Below are 14,162 nucleotides of genomic sequence, written 5' to 3'. Positions count from 1 at the left end.
GGAAACAGTAAAAAGGGAGACGGTAAGAAGATAGATGGTAAGATGTGAGACCGTAAGAAGAGAGATGGAAAGAAGGGAGACGGTAAGAGGGGAGACGAAAACAGAACACGAAAACGGGAGTCGGGAAGACGGTAAAAAGGGAGACAAGACAGTAAGAAGGGAGACAGGAAGAAGGGAAACAGTAAAAAGGGAGACGGTAAAAAGGGAAATGGTAAGAAGGGAGACAGGAAGAAGGGAAACAGTTAAAAGGGAGACGGTAAAAAGATAGATGGTAAGATGTGAGACCGTAAGAAGGGAGACGGAAAGAAGGGAGACAGAGAGAAAGGGAGACGGTAGGAAAGGAGACGAAAACAGAACACGAAAACGGGAGATGTAAGAGGGGAGACAGTGAGAACGAAGACAGTAAGAAGGGAGACAGGAAAAAGAGAAACAGTAAAAAGGGAGACAGTAAGAAGGGAAACAGGAAGAAGGGAGACGGTAAGATGTGAGACCGTAAGAAGGGAGACGGAGAGAAAGGGAGACGGTAAGAAGGGAGACGAAAACAGAACACGAAAACGGGAGCTGGTAAGAGGGGAGACAGTAAGAAGGAAGACAGTAAAAAGGGAGACGGTAAAAAGGGAAACGGTAAGAAGGGAGACAGGAAGAAGGAAAACAGGAAGAAGGGAGACAGTAAGAAGAAAGACCGTAAGAAGGAAAACAGTAAGAATGAATACAGTAAGAAGGGAAACAGTAAAAAGGAGACAATAAGAAGAAAGACATTAAGAATGGAGACAGGAAGAAGGCAGACAGTAGAAAGGGAGACGGTAAGGAGGGAGACAGGAAGAAGGAAAACAGTAAAAAGGGAGACAGTAAGAAGGGAAACAGTAAAAAGGAGACAATAAGAAGAAAGACATTAAGAATGGAGACAGGAAGAAGGCAGACAGTAGAAAGGGAGACGGTAAGGAGGGAGACAGGAAGAAGGAAAACAGTAAAAAGGGAGACAGTAAGAAGGGAAACAGTAAAAAGGAGACAATAAGAAGAAAGACATTAAGAATGGAAACAGGAAGAAGGCAGACAGTAGAAAGGGAGACGGTAAGGAGGGAGACAGGAAGAAGGAAAACAGTAAAAAGGGAGACAGGAAGAAGGGAAACAGTAAAAAGGGAGACAGGAAGAAGGGAAACAGTAAAAAGGAGACAATAAGAAGAAAGACATTAAGAATGGAGACAGGAAGAAGGCAGACAGTAGAAAGGGAGACGGTAAGGAGGGAGACAGGAAGAAGGAAAACAGTAAAAAGGGAGACAGTAAGAAGGGAAACAGTAAAAAGGAGACAATAAGAAGAAAGACATTAAGAATGGAGACAGGAAGAAGGCAGACAGTAGAAAGGGAGACGGTAAGGAGGGAGACAGGAAGAAGGAAAACAGTAAAAAGGGAGACAGGAAGAAGGGAAACAGTAAAAAGGGAGACAGGAAGAAGGGAAACAGTAAAAAGGAGACAATAAGAAGAAAGACATTAAGAATGGAGACAGGAAGAAGGCAGACAGTAGAAAGGGAGACGGTAAGGAGGGAGACAGGAAGAAGGAAAACAGTAAAAAGGGAGACAGTAAGAAGGGAAACAGTAAAAAGGAGACAATAAGAAGAAAGACATTAAGAATGGAGACAGGAAGAAGGCAGACAGTAGAAAGGGAGACGGTAAGGAGGGAGACAGGAAGAAGGAAAACAGTAAAAAGGGAGACAGGAAGAAGGGAAACAGTAAAAAGGGAGACAGGAAGAAGGAAAACAGTAAAAAGGGAGACAGGAAGAAGGGAAACAGTAAAAAGGAGACAATAAGAAGAAAGACATTAAGAATGGAGACAGGAAGAAGGCAGACAGTAGAAAGGGAGACGGTAAGGAGGGAGACAGGAAGAAGGAAAACAGTAAAAAGGGAGACAGGAAGAAGGGAAACAGTAAAAAGGGAGACGGTAAGAAGGAAGACAGTAAGAAGGAAGACAGGAAGAAGGGAGACAGGAAGAAGAGAGACAGTAAGAAGAAAGACCGTAAGAAGGAAGACAGTAAGAATGAAGACAGTAAGAAGGGAAACAGTAAAAAGGAGACAATAAAAAGAAAGACATTAAGAATGGAGACAGGAAGAAGGCAGACAGTAGAAAAGGAGACGGTAAGGAGGGAGACAGGAAGATGGAAAACAGTAAAAAGGGAGAAAGGAAGAAGGGAAACAGTAAAAAGGGAGACGGTAAGAAGGAAGACAGGAAAAAGGGAAACAGTAAGAAGGGAGACAGTCAAAAAGGGAGACGGTATGAGGGAGACAGTAAGAAGGAAGACAGGAAGAAGGGAAACAGTAAGAAGGGAGACAGTAAGAAGGGAGACAATAAAAAGGAAGACAGTAAAAAGGGAGACGTAAGATGGAAGACAGGAAGAAGGGAAACAGTAAGAAGGGAGACAGTAAAAAGGGAGATGGAAGAAGGGAGACAGTAAGAAGGGAAACAGTAAAAAGGGAGATGGTAAGGAGGGAGTCAGTAAGGAGGGAGACAGTAAGGAGGGAGACAGGAAGAAGGGAAATGGTAAGACGATGAGTTGACCTGAGACTTTGAGATGTGAGACTCACCTTTGACAGTGCTGATGACGAAGCAGCTCTCGTCTGTCAAGTTGTAAACCATCTGCACAAATGGAGGACACAGGTGTGGGAAAAGAAAACAACACAACGTAACCCCCTTCCCACCTCCACATCACACCCCCTGCATTGTAAATAATTCAATTTAGTACTCTGATGATTAACTTGTGTGATGACTTTATTATGCTGATAGTATATATTTGTACCAGGAATTGAATAACGTGGACCCCGACTTAAACAAGTTGAAAAACGTATTGGGGTGTTACCATTTAGTGGTCAATTGTACGGAATATGTACTGTACTGTGCAATCTACTAATAAAAGTCTCAATCAATCAATCAATCAGCAACAAAAATGTTTCCAAATATTAAAATATTATCCTTAGCTCCACCAATGACTGAATAAAAACAAAACAATAAAAATAAATATAAAACCAATATAAAAACAAATATGGCTCAGGATCTTTCTGTGTGGAGTTTGCATGTTCTCCCCGTGACTGCGTGGGCTTCCTCCCACTTCCAAAGACATGCGCCCGGGGATAGGCCCCTCCCACTTCCAAAATAATGCACCTGGGGATAGGCCCCTCCCACCTCCAAAGACATGCACCAGGAGATAGGCTCCAGTCCCCTACAAAAGTGACACTAAACACCGAAAATTTTGCTTGGTTGTGTATGCTTTTTGTCATACTTATATTTAATAATAAAAAACTTTGTCATACTTATATTTAATAATAAAGATCTTTGTCATACTTATATTTGATAATAAAGATCTTTATCATACATATATTTAATAATAAAGATCTTTGTCACACTCATATTTAATAATAAAGATCTTTGTCGGACTTATATTAAATAATAAAGATCTTTATCATACTTAAATTAATAAAGATCTTTGTCATACTTATATTTAATAATAAAGATCTTTGTCTTACTTGTATTTAATAATAAATATCTTTGTCATACTTATATTTAATAATAAAGATATTTGTCATACTTATACTTAATAATAAAGATTTTTGTCATACTTATATTTAATAAGATATTTGTCATACTTATATTTAATAACAAAGATCTTTGTCATACTTATATTTAATAATAAAGGTCTTTGTCATACATCTATTTAATAATAAAGAGCTTTATCATACTTATATTTAATAACAAAGATCTTTGTCATACTTATATTTAATAAAGATATTTGTCGTACTTATAGTTAATATAAAGATCTTTATCATACTTATATTTAAAAATAAAAATCTTTGTCATACCTATATCTAATAATAAAGATCTTTATCATACATATATTTAACAATATATTTTTCATACTTATATTTAACAATAAAGATCTTTGTCATACTTATATTTATTATTTAAAGATCTTTGTCATACTTATATTTAATAGTAAAGATATTTGTCGTACTTATATTTAATAGTAAAGATATTTGTCGTACTTATATTTAATAATAAAGATCTTTGTCATACTTATACTTAATAATAAAGATCTTTGTCATACTTATATTTAATAAGATCTTTGTCATACTTATATTTATTAACAAAGATCTTTGTCATACCTATATTTAGTAAAAAAGATATTTGTCATACTTATATTTATTAATAAAGATCTTTGTCATACTTTTATTTAATAACAAATATCTTTGTCAAACTTATATTTAATAATAAAGATATTTGTCATACTTATATTTAATAATAAATATCTATGTCATACTTATATTTAATAATAAAGATCTTTGTCATACTTATATTTATTAACAAAGATCTTTATCATACATATAATTAATAATAAAGATCTTTGTCATCCTCATATTTAATAATAAAGATCTTTGTCATACTTATATCTATTTAACAAAGATTTTGTCATACTTATATTTAATAATAAAGGTCTTTGTCATACATATACTTAATAATAAAGATCTTTGTCATACTTATATTTAATAAGATATTTGTCATACTTATATTTAATAACAAAGATCTTTGTCATACTTATATTTAATAACAAAGATCTTTGTCATACTTATATTTAATAATAAAGGTTTTTGTCATACATTTATTTAATAATAGCTACATCTATTTAATAATAAAGAGCTTTATCATACTTATATTTAATAACAAAGATCTTTGTCATACTTATATTTAATAAAGATATTTGTCGTACTTATATTTAATATAAAGATCTTTATCATACTTATATTTAATAATAAAAATCTTTGTCATACCTATATTTAATAATAAAGATCTTTATCATACATATATTTAACAATAAATATATTTTTCATACTTATATTTAAAAATAAAGATCTTTGTCATACTTATATTTATTATTTAAAGATCTTTGTCATACTTATATTTAATAGTAAAGATATTTGTCGTACTTATATTTAATAGTAAAGATATTTGTCGTACTTATATTTAATAATAAAGATCTTTGTCATACTTATACTTAATAAAGATCTTTGTCATACTTATACTTAATAAAGATCTTTGTCATACTTATATTTAATAAGATCTTTGTCATACTTATATTTATTAATAAAGATCTTTGTCATACATATATTTATTAACAAAGATCTTTGTCATACCTATATTTAGTAAAAAAGATATTTGTCATACTTATATTTATTAATAAAGATCTTTTTCATACTTTTATTTGATAACAAATATCTTTGTCAAACTTATATTTAATAATAAAGATATTTATCATACTTATATTTAATAATAAATATCTATGTCATACTTATATTTAATAATAAAGATCTTTGTCATACTTATATTTATTAACAAAGATCTTTGTCATACATATAATTAATAATAAAGATCTTTGTCATCCTCATATTTAATAATAAAGATCTTTGTCATACTTATATCTATTTAACAAAGATTTTGTCATACTTATATTTAATAATAAAGATCTTTGTCATACTTATACTTAATAAAGATCTTTGTCATACTTATACTTAATAAAGATCTTTGTCATACTTATATTTAATAAGATCTTTGTCATACTTATATTTATTAATAAAGATCTTTGTCATACATATATTTATTAACAAAGATCTTTGTCATACCTATATTTAGTAAAAAAGATATTTGTCATACTTATATTTATTAATAAAGATCTTTTTCATACTTTTATTTGATAACAAATATCTTTGTCAAACTTATATTTAATAATAAAGATATTTATCATACTTATATTTAATAATAAATATCTATGTCATACTTGTATTTAATAATAAAGATCTTTGTCATACTTATATTTATTAACAAAGATCTTTGTCATACATATAATTAATAATAAAGATCTTTGTCATCCTCATATTTAATAACAAAGATTTTGTCATACTTATATTTAATAATAAAGGTCTTTGTCATACACATATTTAATAATAAAGAGCTTTATCGTACTTATATTTAATAACAAAGATCTTTGTCATACTTATATTTAATAACAAAGATATTTGTCGTACTTATATTTAATAACAAAGATATTTGTCGTACTTATATTTAATATAAAGATCTTTGTCATACTTATATTTAATAACAAAGGTCTTTGTCATACATATATTTAATAATAAAGAGCTTTATCGTACTTATATTTAATAACAAAGATCTTTGTCATACTTATATTTAATAACAAAGATATTTGTCGTACTTATATTTAATATAAAGATCTTTGTCATACTTATATTTAATAATAAAAATCTTTGTCATACCTATATTTAATAATAAAGATCTTTATCATACATATATTTAATAATAAAGATATTTTTCATACTTATATTTAACAATAAAGATATTTGTCATACTCATATTTATTAATAAAGATCTTTGTCATACTTATATTTAATAATAAAGATCTTTGTCATATTTATATTTAATAATAACGATCTTTGTCATACTTATTTTTAATAATAAATATATTTCTTATATTTAATAATTAAGATCTTTGTCATACTTATATTTAATAATAAAGATCTTTGTCATCCTCATATTTAATAATAAAGATCTTTGTCATACTTATATCTATTTAACAAAGATTTTGTCATACTTATATTTAATAATAAAGATCTTTGTCATACTTATACTTAATAAAGATCTTTGTCATACTTATACTTAATAAAGATCTTTGTCATACTTATATTTAATAAAGATCTTTGTCATACTTATATTTATTAATAAAGATCTTTGTCATACATATATTTATTAACAAAGATCTTTGTCATACCTATATTTAGTAAAAAAGATATTTGTCATACTTATATTTATTAATAAAGATCTTTTTCATACTTTTATTTGATAACAAATATCTTTGTCAAACTTATATTTAATAATAAAGATATTTATCATACTTATATTTAATAATAAATATCTATGTCATACTTATATTTAATAATAAAGATCTTTGTCATACTTATATTTATTAACAAAGATCTTTGTCATACATATAATTAATAATAAAGATCTTTGTCATCCTCATATTTAATAATAAAGATCTTTGTCATACTTATATCTATTTAACAAAGATTTTGTCATACTTATATTTAATAATAAAGGTCTTTGTCATACACATATTTAATAATAAAGAGCTTTATCGTACTTATATTTAATAACAAAGATCTTTGTCATACTTATATTTAATAACAAAGATATTTGTCGTACTTATATTTAATAACAAAGATATTTGTCGTACTTATATTTAATATAAAGATCTTTGTCATACTTATATTTAATAACAGAGGTCTTTGTCATACATATATTTAATAATAAAGAGCTTTATCGTACTTATATTTAATAACAAAGATCTTTGTCATACTTATATTTAATAACAAAGATATTTGTCGTACTTATATTTAATATAAAGATCTTTGTCATACTTATATTTAATAATAAAAATCTTTGTCATACCTATATTTAATAATAAAGATCTTTATCATACATATATTTAATAATAAAGATATTTTTCATACTTATATTTAACAATAAAGATATTTGTCATACTCATATTTATTAATAAAGATCTTTGTCATACTTATATTTAATAATAAAGATCTTTGTCATATTTATATTTAATAATAACGATCTTTGTCATACTTATTTTTAATAAGAAATATATTTCTTATATTTAATAATTAAGATCTTTGTCATACTTATATTTAATAATAACGATCTTTGTCTTACTTATATTTAATAGCAAAGATCTTTGTCCTCCTTGCATGTGACAACAAAGAAGGTGACAATGGAGGTTACCTGGTCACTGAGCAGGATGTGTATGCCTGTGGGACCTTGTCTGTACACCTGGTTGATGTTTCCAAGCGGGAGGCAGCACACGCTCGCCATCTTGCGGATGAGCTCGGCGGCCGTCAGCTCCTCCAAGTACAAGGCGTGGTAGACTACGCGCACAAGCACACCAGTGTTTTCCCGGCCCGTTCTTTTGGGCGACGAGGACAGCAACACTTAGTTTACCGTGTAAACTGGGCGAGGCGCACTGCTCTCCGTTTTCATTGGCGGCGTGTCTCTCCAGCAGGGGGCTGTCCTGAGGCGACTCTTGACACACGTACAGCGTCAACCTGGGACGCACGGACCTGCACACGCGGCAAGCTGAGCGTGAATACACAGAGAGGCGCACGCTATCACCACGTGGCGCACACACACGCACACGCACACAAAAAAACAAACACACACTTTGATTTCAGCGCGTTGAAGAGTCGGATTCCATCTGCGGGACCACAAATCTGGACCAGGTCGTCCCGGTTTAACTTCAGCAAATCAGAACCTGGACGGGCGGGGAGAGAAGTGGCGTGACGCTTTCAACATCGGCGTTGTTGTCGTTTTTTTGGAGGGTGTGTACCTGAGAAGTGCGAGAAGACTCGAGCGTAGGAGTTGAAGCGGTTTTTCACGAGCCACTTCTGCGTGTCCTGAATGGACGCCGTAGGACTCAACTGCTGCAGGGAGACACAGCATCAACACTTTACAGCAGTGGTTCTCAACCTTTTTTCAGTGATGTACCCCCTGTGGACATTTTTTTAACTCAAGTACCCCCTAATCAGAGCAAAGCATTTTTGGTTGAAAAAAAAGAGATAAAGAAGTAAAATACAGCACAATGTCATCAGTTTCTGATTTATCAAATTGTATAACAGTGCAAAATATTGCTCATTTGTAGTGGTCTTTCTTGAACTATTTGGAAAAAAAAGATATAAAAAATAATAAAAAACATGTTGAGAAATAAACAAGTGATTCAATTACAAATAAAGATTTCTACACATAGAAGTAATCATCAACTTAAAGTGCCCTTTTTGGGGATTGTAATAGAGATCCATCTGGATTCATCAACTTCATTCTAAACATTTCTTCACAAAAAAATTATATTTTAAACATAAACAATATTTATGGAACATGTCCACAAAGAATCTAGCCGTCAAAACTGTGCATTGTTGCAAATTTTTTTCACAGTTTATGAACTTACATTCATATTTTGTTGAAGTACAAACCATGTTTCCATATGAGTTGGGAAATTGGGGTTGGATGTAAATATAAACGGAATACAATGATTTGCAAATCCTTTTCAGTTGAATGCACTACAAAGACAAAATATTTGATGTTAAAACTCACAAACTTTATTTTTTTTTTGCAAATAAAAATTAACTTAGAATTTCATGGCTGCAACACGTGCCAAAGTAGTTGGGAAAGGGCATGTTCACCACTGTTACATCACTTTTTCTTTTAACAACACTCAATAAGGGTTTGGGAACTGAGGAAACTATTTGTTGAAGTTTTGAAAGTGGAATTCTTTACCATTCTTGTTTGAGCTACAGCTTAAGTTGTTCAACAGTCCGGGGTCTTGTTGTCGTATTTTACGCTTCATAATGCGCCACACATTTTCGATGGGAGACATGTCTGGACTGCAGGCGGGCCAGGAAAGTACCCGCAGTCTTTTACTACAAAGCCACGCTGTTGTAACACGTGGTTTGGCATTGTTTTGCTGAAATAAGCAGGGGCGTCTATGATAACGTTGCTTGGATGACAACATATGTTGCTCCAAAACCTGTATGGACCATTCAGCATTATTGGTGCCTTCACAGATGTGTAAGTTACCCATGCCTTGGGCACTAATAGGTAGGTAGGTACGTCTTTATTGTCATTGCAACAAGTACAACGAAACTTTGTTTTCAGCACAAACCTGTTCAAGATTAGACAAACAAACAGTGCACAGGGTTCCAGAACAAGAACGCTGATGGGTCGCCATAAGGCGCCCCGTAAAAGATGGGAAAAATGTAAATGCTGGGGAAGGATGAGTAAAAAAATACAATACAGGCTGGGCTCCTAAGGGGGCCCAGTTCGGAGTGAGAAAAAACCTACATAGCGAAGCACATATACATACTACAACATACATCTCGAGATATATAGCAACAGAGGGAAGGTAGTTCAAGGTCATGGTGGTAGGTCGCAGCTCTCAGGCGCTGACCATCAATACACCCCCATACCATCACAGATGCTGGCTTTCGAACTTTGCGCCTATGACAATCCGGATGGTTATTTTCCTCTTTGTTCCGGAGGACACCACGTCCACAGTTTCCAAATATAATTTAAAATGTGGACTCGTCAGACCACAGAACACTTTTCCACTTTGCATCAGTCCATCTTAGATGAACTCGGGCCCAGCGAAGCCGGCGCCGTTCCTTTGTGTTGTTGATAAATGGCTTTCGCTTTGCATAGCAGAGTTTTAACTTGCACTTACAGATGTAGCGACCAACTGTAGTTACTGACAGTGGTTTTATGAAGTTGTCCTGAGCCCATGTGGTGATATCCTTTACACACTGATGTCGGTTTTTGATGCAGTACCGTCTGAGGGATCAAAAGTCCGTAATATCATCGCTTACGTGCAGTCATTTCTCCAGATTCTGTGAACCTTTTGATGATTTTACGGACCGTAGATGGTAAAATCCCTAAATTCCTTGCAATAGCTCGTTGAGAAATGTTGTTCTAAAACTGTTCGACAATGTGCTTACAAATTGGTGACCCTCGCCCCATCCTTGCTTGTGAATGACTTAGCATTTCATGGAAGCTGCTTTTATACCCAGTCATGGCACCCACCTGTTCCCAATTAGCCTGCACACCTGTGGGATGTTCCAAATAAGTGTTTGATGAGTATTTCTCAACTTTAACAGTATTTATTGCCACCTTTCCCAACTTCTTTGTCACGTGTTGCTGGCAACAAATTCTAAAGTTAATGATTATTTGCAAAAAAAAAAAAAGTTTATCAGTTTGAACATCAAATATGTTGTCTTTGTAGCATATTCAACTGAATATGGCTTGAAAAGGATTTGCAAATCATTGTATTCTGTTTATATTTACATCTAACACAGTTTCCCAACCCATATGGAAACGGGGTTTGTATATAAAAGGTAAACGAATGAATACAAAAAGGTAAAACAAGTTAAAGAGAATGTAAATAAAAGAAAAAAGTAAGATAGAAAGTGAACAAATTGAAAAAAATATTTGTTTGATTCCACTATTTACCCCAACATACACATTGAGGCTATAAAGTGAGTTTATTGTGAATAAAACAAAATCATTAAAATAATGGCCACCTGCCTTCTAGCCAACACACACTTGGTGAAACCCACCTCAGTGTTGCCGTGGCCACCAGGTTCCGCCTGGTGATTGGGGGAGGACGAGTCACTGCGGGAACAGGACGGGTGATGAGCGGAGGAGGGGTGGCGGCGCAGGGACAGCAGCTTACCTGTCAGGGAGCGATGAGGTGGTGTAGGTGGAGAGCGGGGTGGAGGTGAAGGAGGGAGCGGCTGCCTGGTTGGTGCTGACGTAGGTGTTGTCTGGCCATGGCGAGCACTGGAAGGGAGCGCCACAATCAGCACGTGTTCAATTTATCAGGGCTACTAAACCACATAACCACCAGGAGCTACAATTAGGTCAAAAACGATGGCTGTAGGCAACCTCCTCCTGTAACTTGTCACATGGCAGGAGCTGCATTTGAATATCGCAAGCAGCGTTATCTGGCTCGGCATACCCTCTAGCAATCACTTGTTTGAGTCGAGCTGGCGCACACCTTCCTTAAGTTAGTGTCCGGAGCAGCAGGCGTCTTAGTAGGCCTTCAAAACACTGTTAGCAAGGTTCGATGTGTTGAAGCGCAATTTTTCCCCCCTCCTCGATGCGACTAGTAGTGTGTTGTGAACCGATACAGATATCGGCATGATACCAGCAAGACAAAGTATAGGATGATATGTGCTTACATGTAAAATATGGAGATATGGAGATAGAAAGGGTGTATTCAATAAAATTTTGGGGAATCTATATAGATGATAAATTAAATTGGAAACTGTACATAAATATACTTAAGACAAAGATGGCAAAAAATATTGTTATGTTACATAAAATTAAAAACTCTGTGAATCAAAAGGCTCTTATCATGTTATATAATTCTTTCATACTCCCATATCTTAACTATTGTGTTGAAATCTGGGGAAACAATTACAAATCAAACATCAACTCTATATTTTTACTTCAAAAGAAAGCGATTAGAATTGTGACTTATGCGAATTATCATGACCATACCAATGCTCTGTTCATTAAATTAAAAACATTAAAACTGCACGATCTTGTTGACCTCAATACTATTATTGTGGCTTTCAAAGCTCATAACCACATGCTGCCTGGGTGTTTACAAGTGAGATTTAAACCCAGAGAGAATCCCTATGACCTCAGAGGTTCAGCTTTCTTCCAGAAAGCAAAAATAAGAACAAGCTTAAAAAGTAGATGTGTTTCTGTTAGAGGAGTTCAACTGTGGAACAGCTTGGATGATTCCTTCAAATGTTCCAGTTGCATTCACACATTTAAAAAACACTTTAAGACCAATGTCTTGAAAAAATATATCACTCTTGAATTAACATTGTAGTTAATACTATGATTAATGTTAATTAAAAATTAAACATGAGATATAAATAATAATAGAAGTACAATTGTTTGTATATATTGTATATATAATTAGTGTAAAGGTCCATATGTACACAGGGATATTTCACATGCCTGTACTGTGTATAAAATTGAACTACGTTCCTGTTGTTTATAATGTTGTTTATAATGTGTATTTATAATAAGTTGTGCAAAGGACTTTTTATAACTTTCGGAAGTTTATTTTGTACTTGAAATTGTTTATAGGGTTAGGCGCAATAAGTGTTTAACTTCAGCTTAAACCCTTTCGGTCTGTAACATTTTTTATTTTCAATCTATGAATGTACAACTTTTTATTTTCAATCTAGGAATGTACAACTGTTTTTTTTGCTTTGAGGACCATTGACCGAAGAACAATAAACTTGAAACTTGAATAAAATATGCGATACGAGCAGTCCTGCAGCATGTTTACTTGTGTGTGATATCATGTGTGATACAAGCAGTCCAGCAAAGTGTTTACTTGTGTGCGATATCATGTGCGACACAAGCAGTCCTGCAGCATGTTTACTTGTGTGTGATATCATGTGTGATACAATCAAGTCCTGCAGCGTGTTTACTTGTGTGTGATATAATGTGTGATACAAGCAGTCCAGTAAAGTGTTTACTTGTCTGCGATATCATGTGCGACACAAGGAGTCCTGCAGCATGTTTACTTGTGTGTGATATCATGTGTGATACAATCAAGTCCTGCAGCGTGTTTACTTGTGTGTGATATAATGTGTGATACAAGCAGTCCAGCAAAGTGTTTACTTGTGTGTGATATCATGTGCGACACAATCAGTCCTGCAGCGTGTTTACTTGTGTGTGATATCATGTGTGATACAATCAAGTCCTGCAGCGTGTTTACTTGTGTGTGATATAATGTGCGATACAAGCAGTCCAGCAAAGTGTTTACTTGTGTGCGATATCATGTGCGACACAAGCAGTCCTGCAGCATGTTTACTTGTGTGTGATACCATGTGCAATACAAGCAGTCCTGCAGCGTGTTTACTTGTGTGCGATATCATGTGCGATAAAAGCAGTCCTGCAGCGTGTTTACTTGTGTGTGATATCATGTGTGATACAAGCAGTCCTGCAGCGTTTGTGTGTGATATCATGTGTGATACAAACAGTCCTGCAGCGTGTTTACTTGTGTGTGATACCATGTGCAATACAAGCAGTCCTGCAGCGTGTTTACTTGTGTGCGATATCATGTGCGATAAAAGCAGTCCTGCAGCGTGTTTACTTGTGTGTGATATCATGTGTGATACAAGCAGTCCTGCAGCGTTTGTGTGTGATATCATGTGTGATACAAACAGTCCTGCAGCGTGTTTACTTGTGTGTGATACAAGCAGTCCTGCAGCGTGTTTACTTGTGTGTGATACCATGTGCCATACAAGCAGTCCTGCAGCACGTTTACTTGAGTGTGATATCATGTGCAATACAATCAGTCCTGCAGCGTGTTTACTTGTGTGTGATATCATGTGTGATACAATCAAGTCCTGCAGGGTTTTTACTTGTGTGTGATATAATGTGTGATACAAGCAGTCCAGCAAAGTGTTTACTTGTGTGCGATATCATGTGCGACACAAGCAGTCCTGCAGCATGTTTACTTGTGTGT

At 33.9% G+C, this 14,162-nt stretch overlaps 1 protein-coding gene across 4 annotated transcripts in view; it reads right to left on the bottom strand.

Moving 5' to 3' along the window:
- ubp1 (upstream binding protein 1) overlaps nucleotides 1-14,162 on the bottom strand; it is a 38,317-nt gene that overhangs the window by 1,893 nt on the left and 22,262 nt on the right. For 2 of the 4 annotated variants that reach the window (XM_061897144.1, XM_061897147.1), the window contains exons 9-15: nucleotides 11,337-11,443; nucleotides 11,221-11,275; nucleotides 8,445-8,538; nucleotides 8,279-8,369; nucleotides 8,060-8,178; nucleotides 7,844-7,986; nucleotides 2,578-2,629 (exon numbers count right to left, since the gene is read on the bottom strand). In XM_061897144.1, the coding sequence (XP_061753128.1) occupies nucleotides 2,578-2,629; nucleotides 7,844-7,986; nucleotides 8,060-8,178; nucleotides 8,279-8,369; nucleotides 8,445-8,538; nucleotides 11,221-11,275; nucleotides 11,337-11,443 (661 nt within the window). Of the gene's footprint in view, nucleotides 1-2,577; nucleotides 2,630-7,843; nucleotides 7,987-8,059; nucleotides 8,195-8,278; nucleotides 8,370-8,444; nucleotides 8,539-11,220; nucleotides 11,276-11,336; nucleotides 11,444-14,162 lie in introns of those variants that run through there. The other 2 variants (XM_061897145.1, XM_061897148.1) reach the window with 2 other exon arrangements.

The sequence above is a fragment of the Nerophis ophidion genome, linkage group LG04 (genome assembly GCF_033978795.1).
Source record: "Nerophis ophidion isolate RoL-2023_Sa linkage group LG04, RoL_Noph_v1.0, whole genome shotgun sequence".
NCBI lineage: Eukaryota > Metazoa > Chordata > Actinopteri > Syngnathiformes > Syngnathidae > Nerophis > Nerophis ophidion.
Note: the sequence above shows the minus strand (reverse complement) of the source record. Positions and strands in the feature narration are given on the sequence as shown.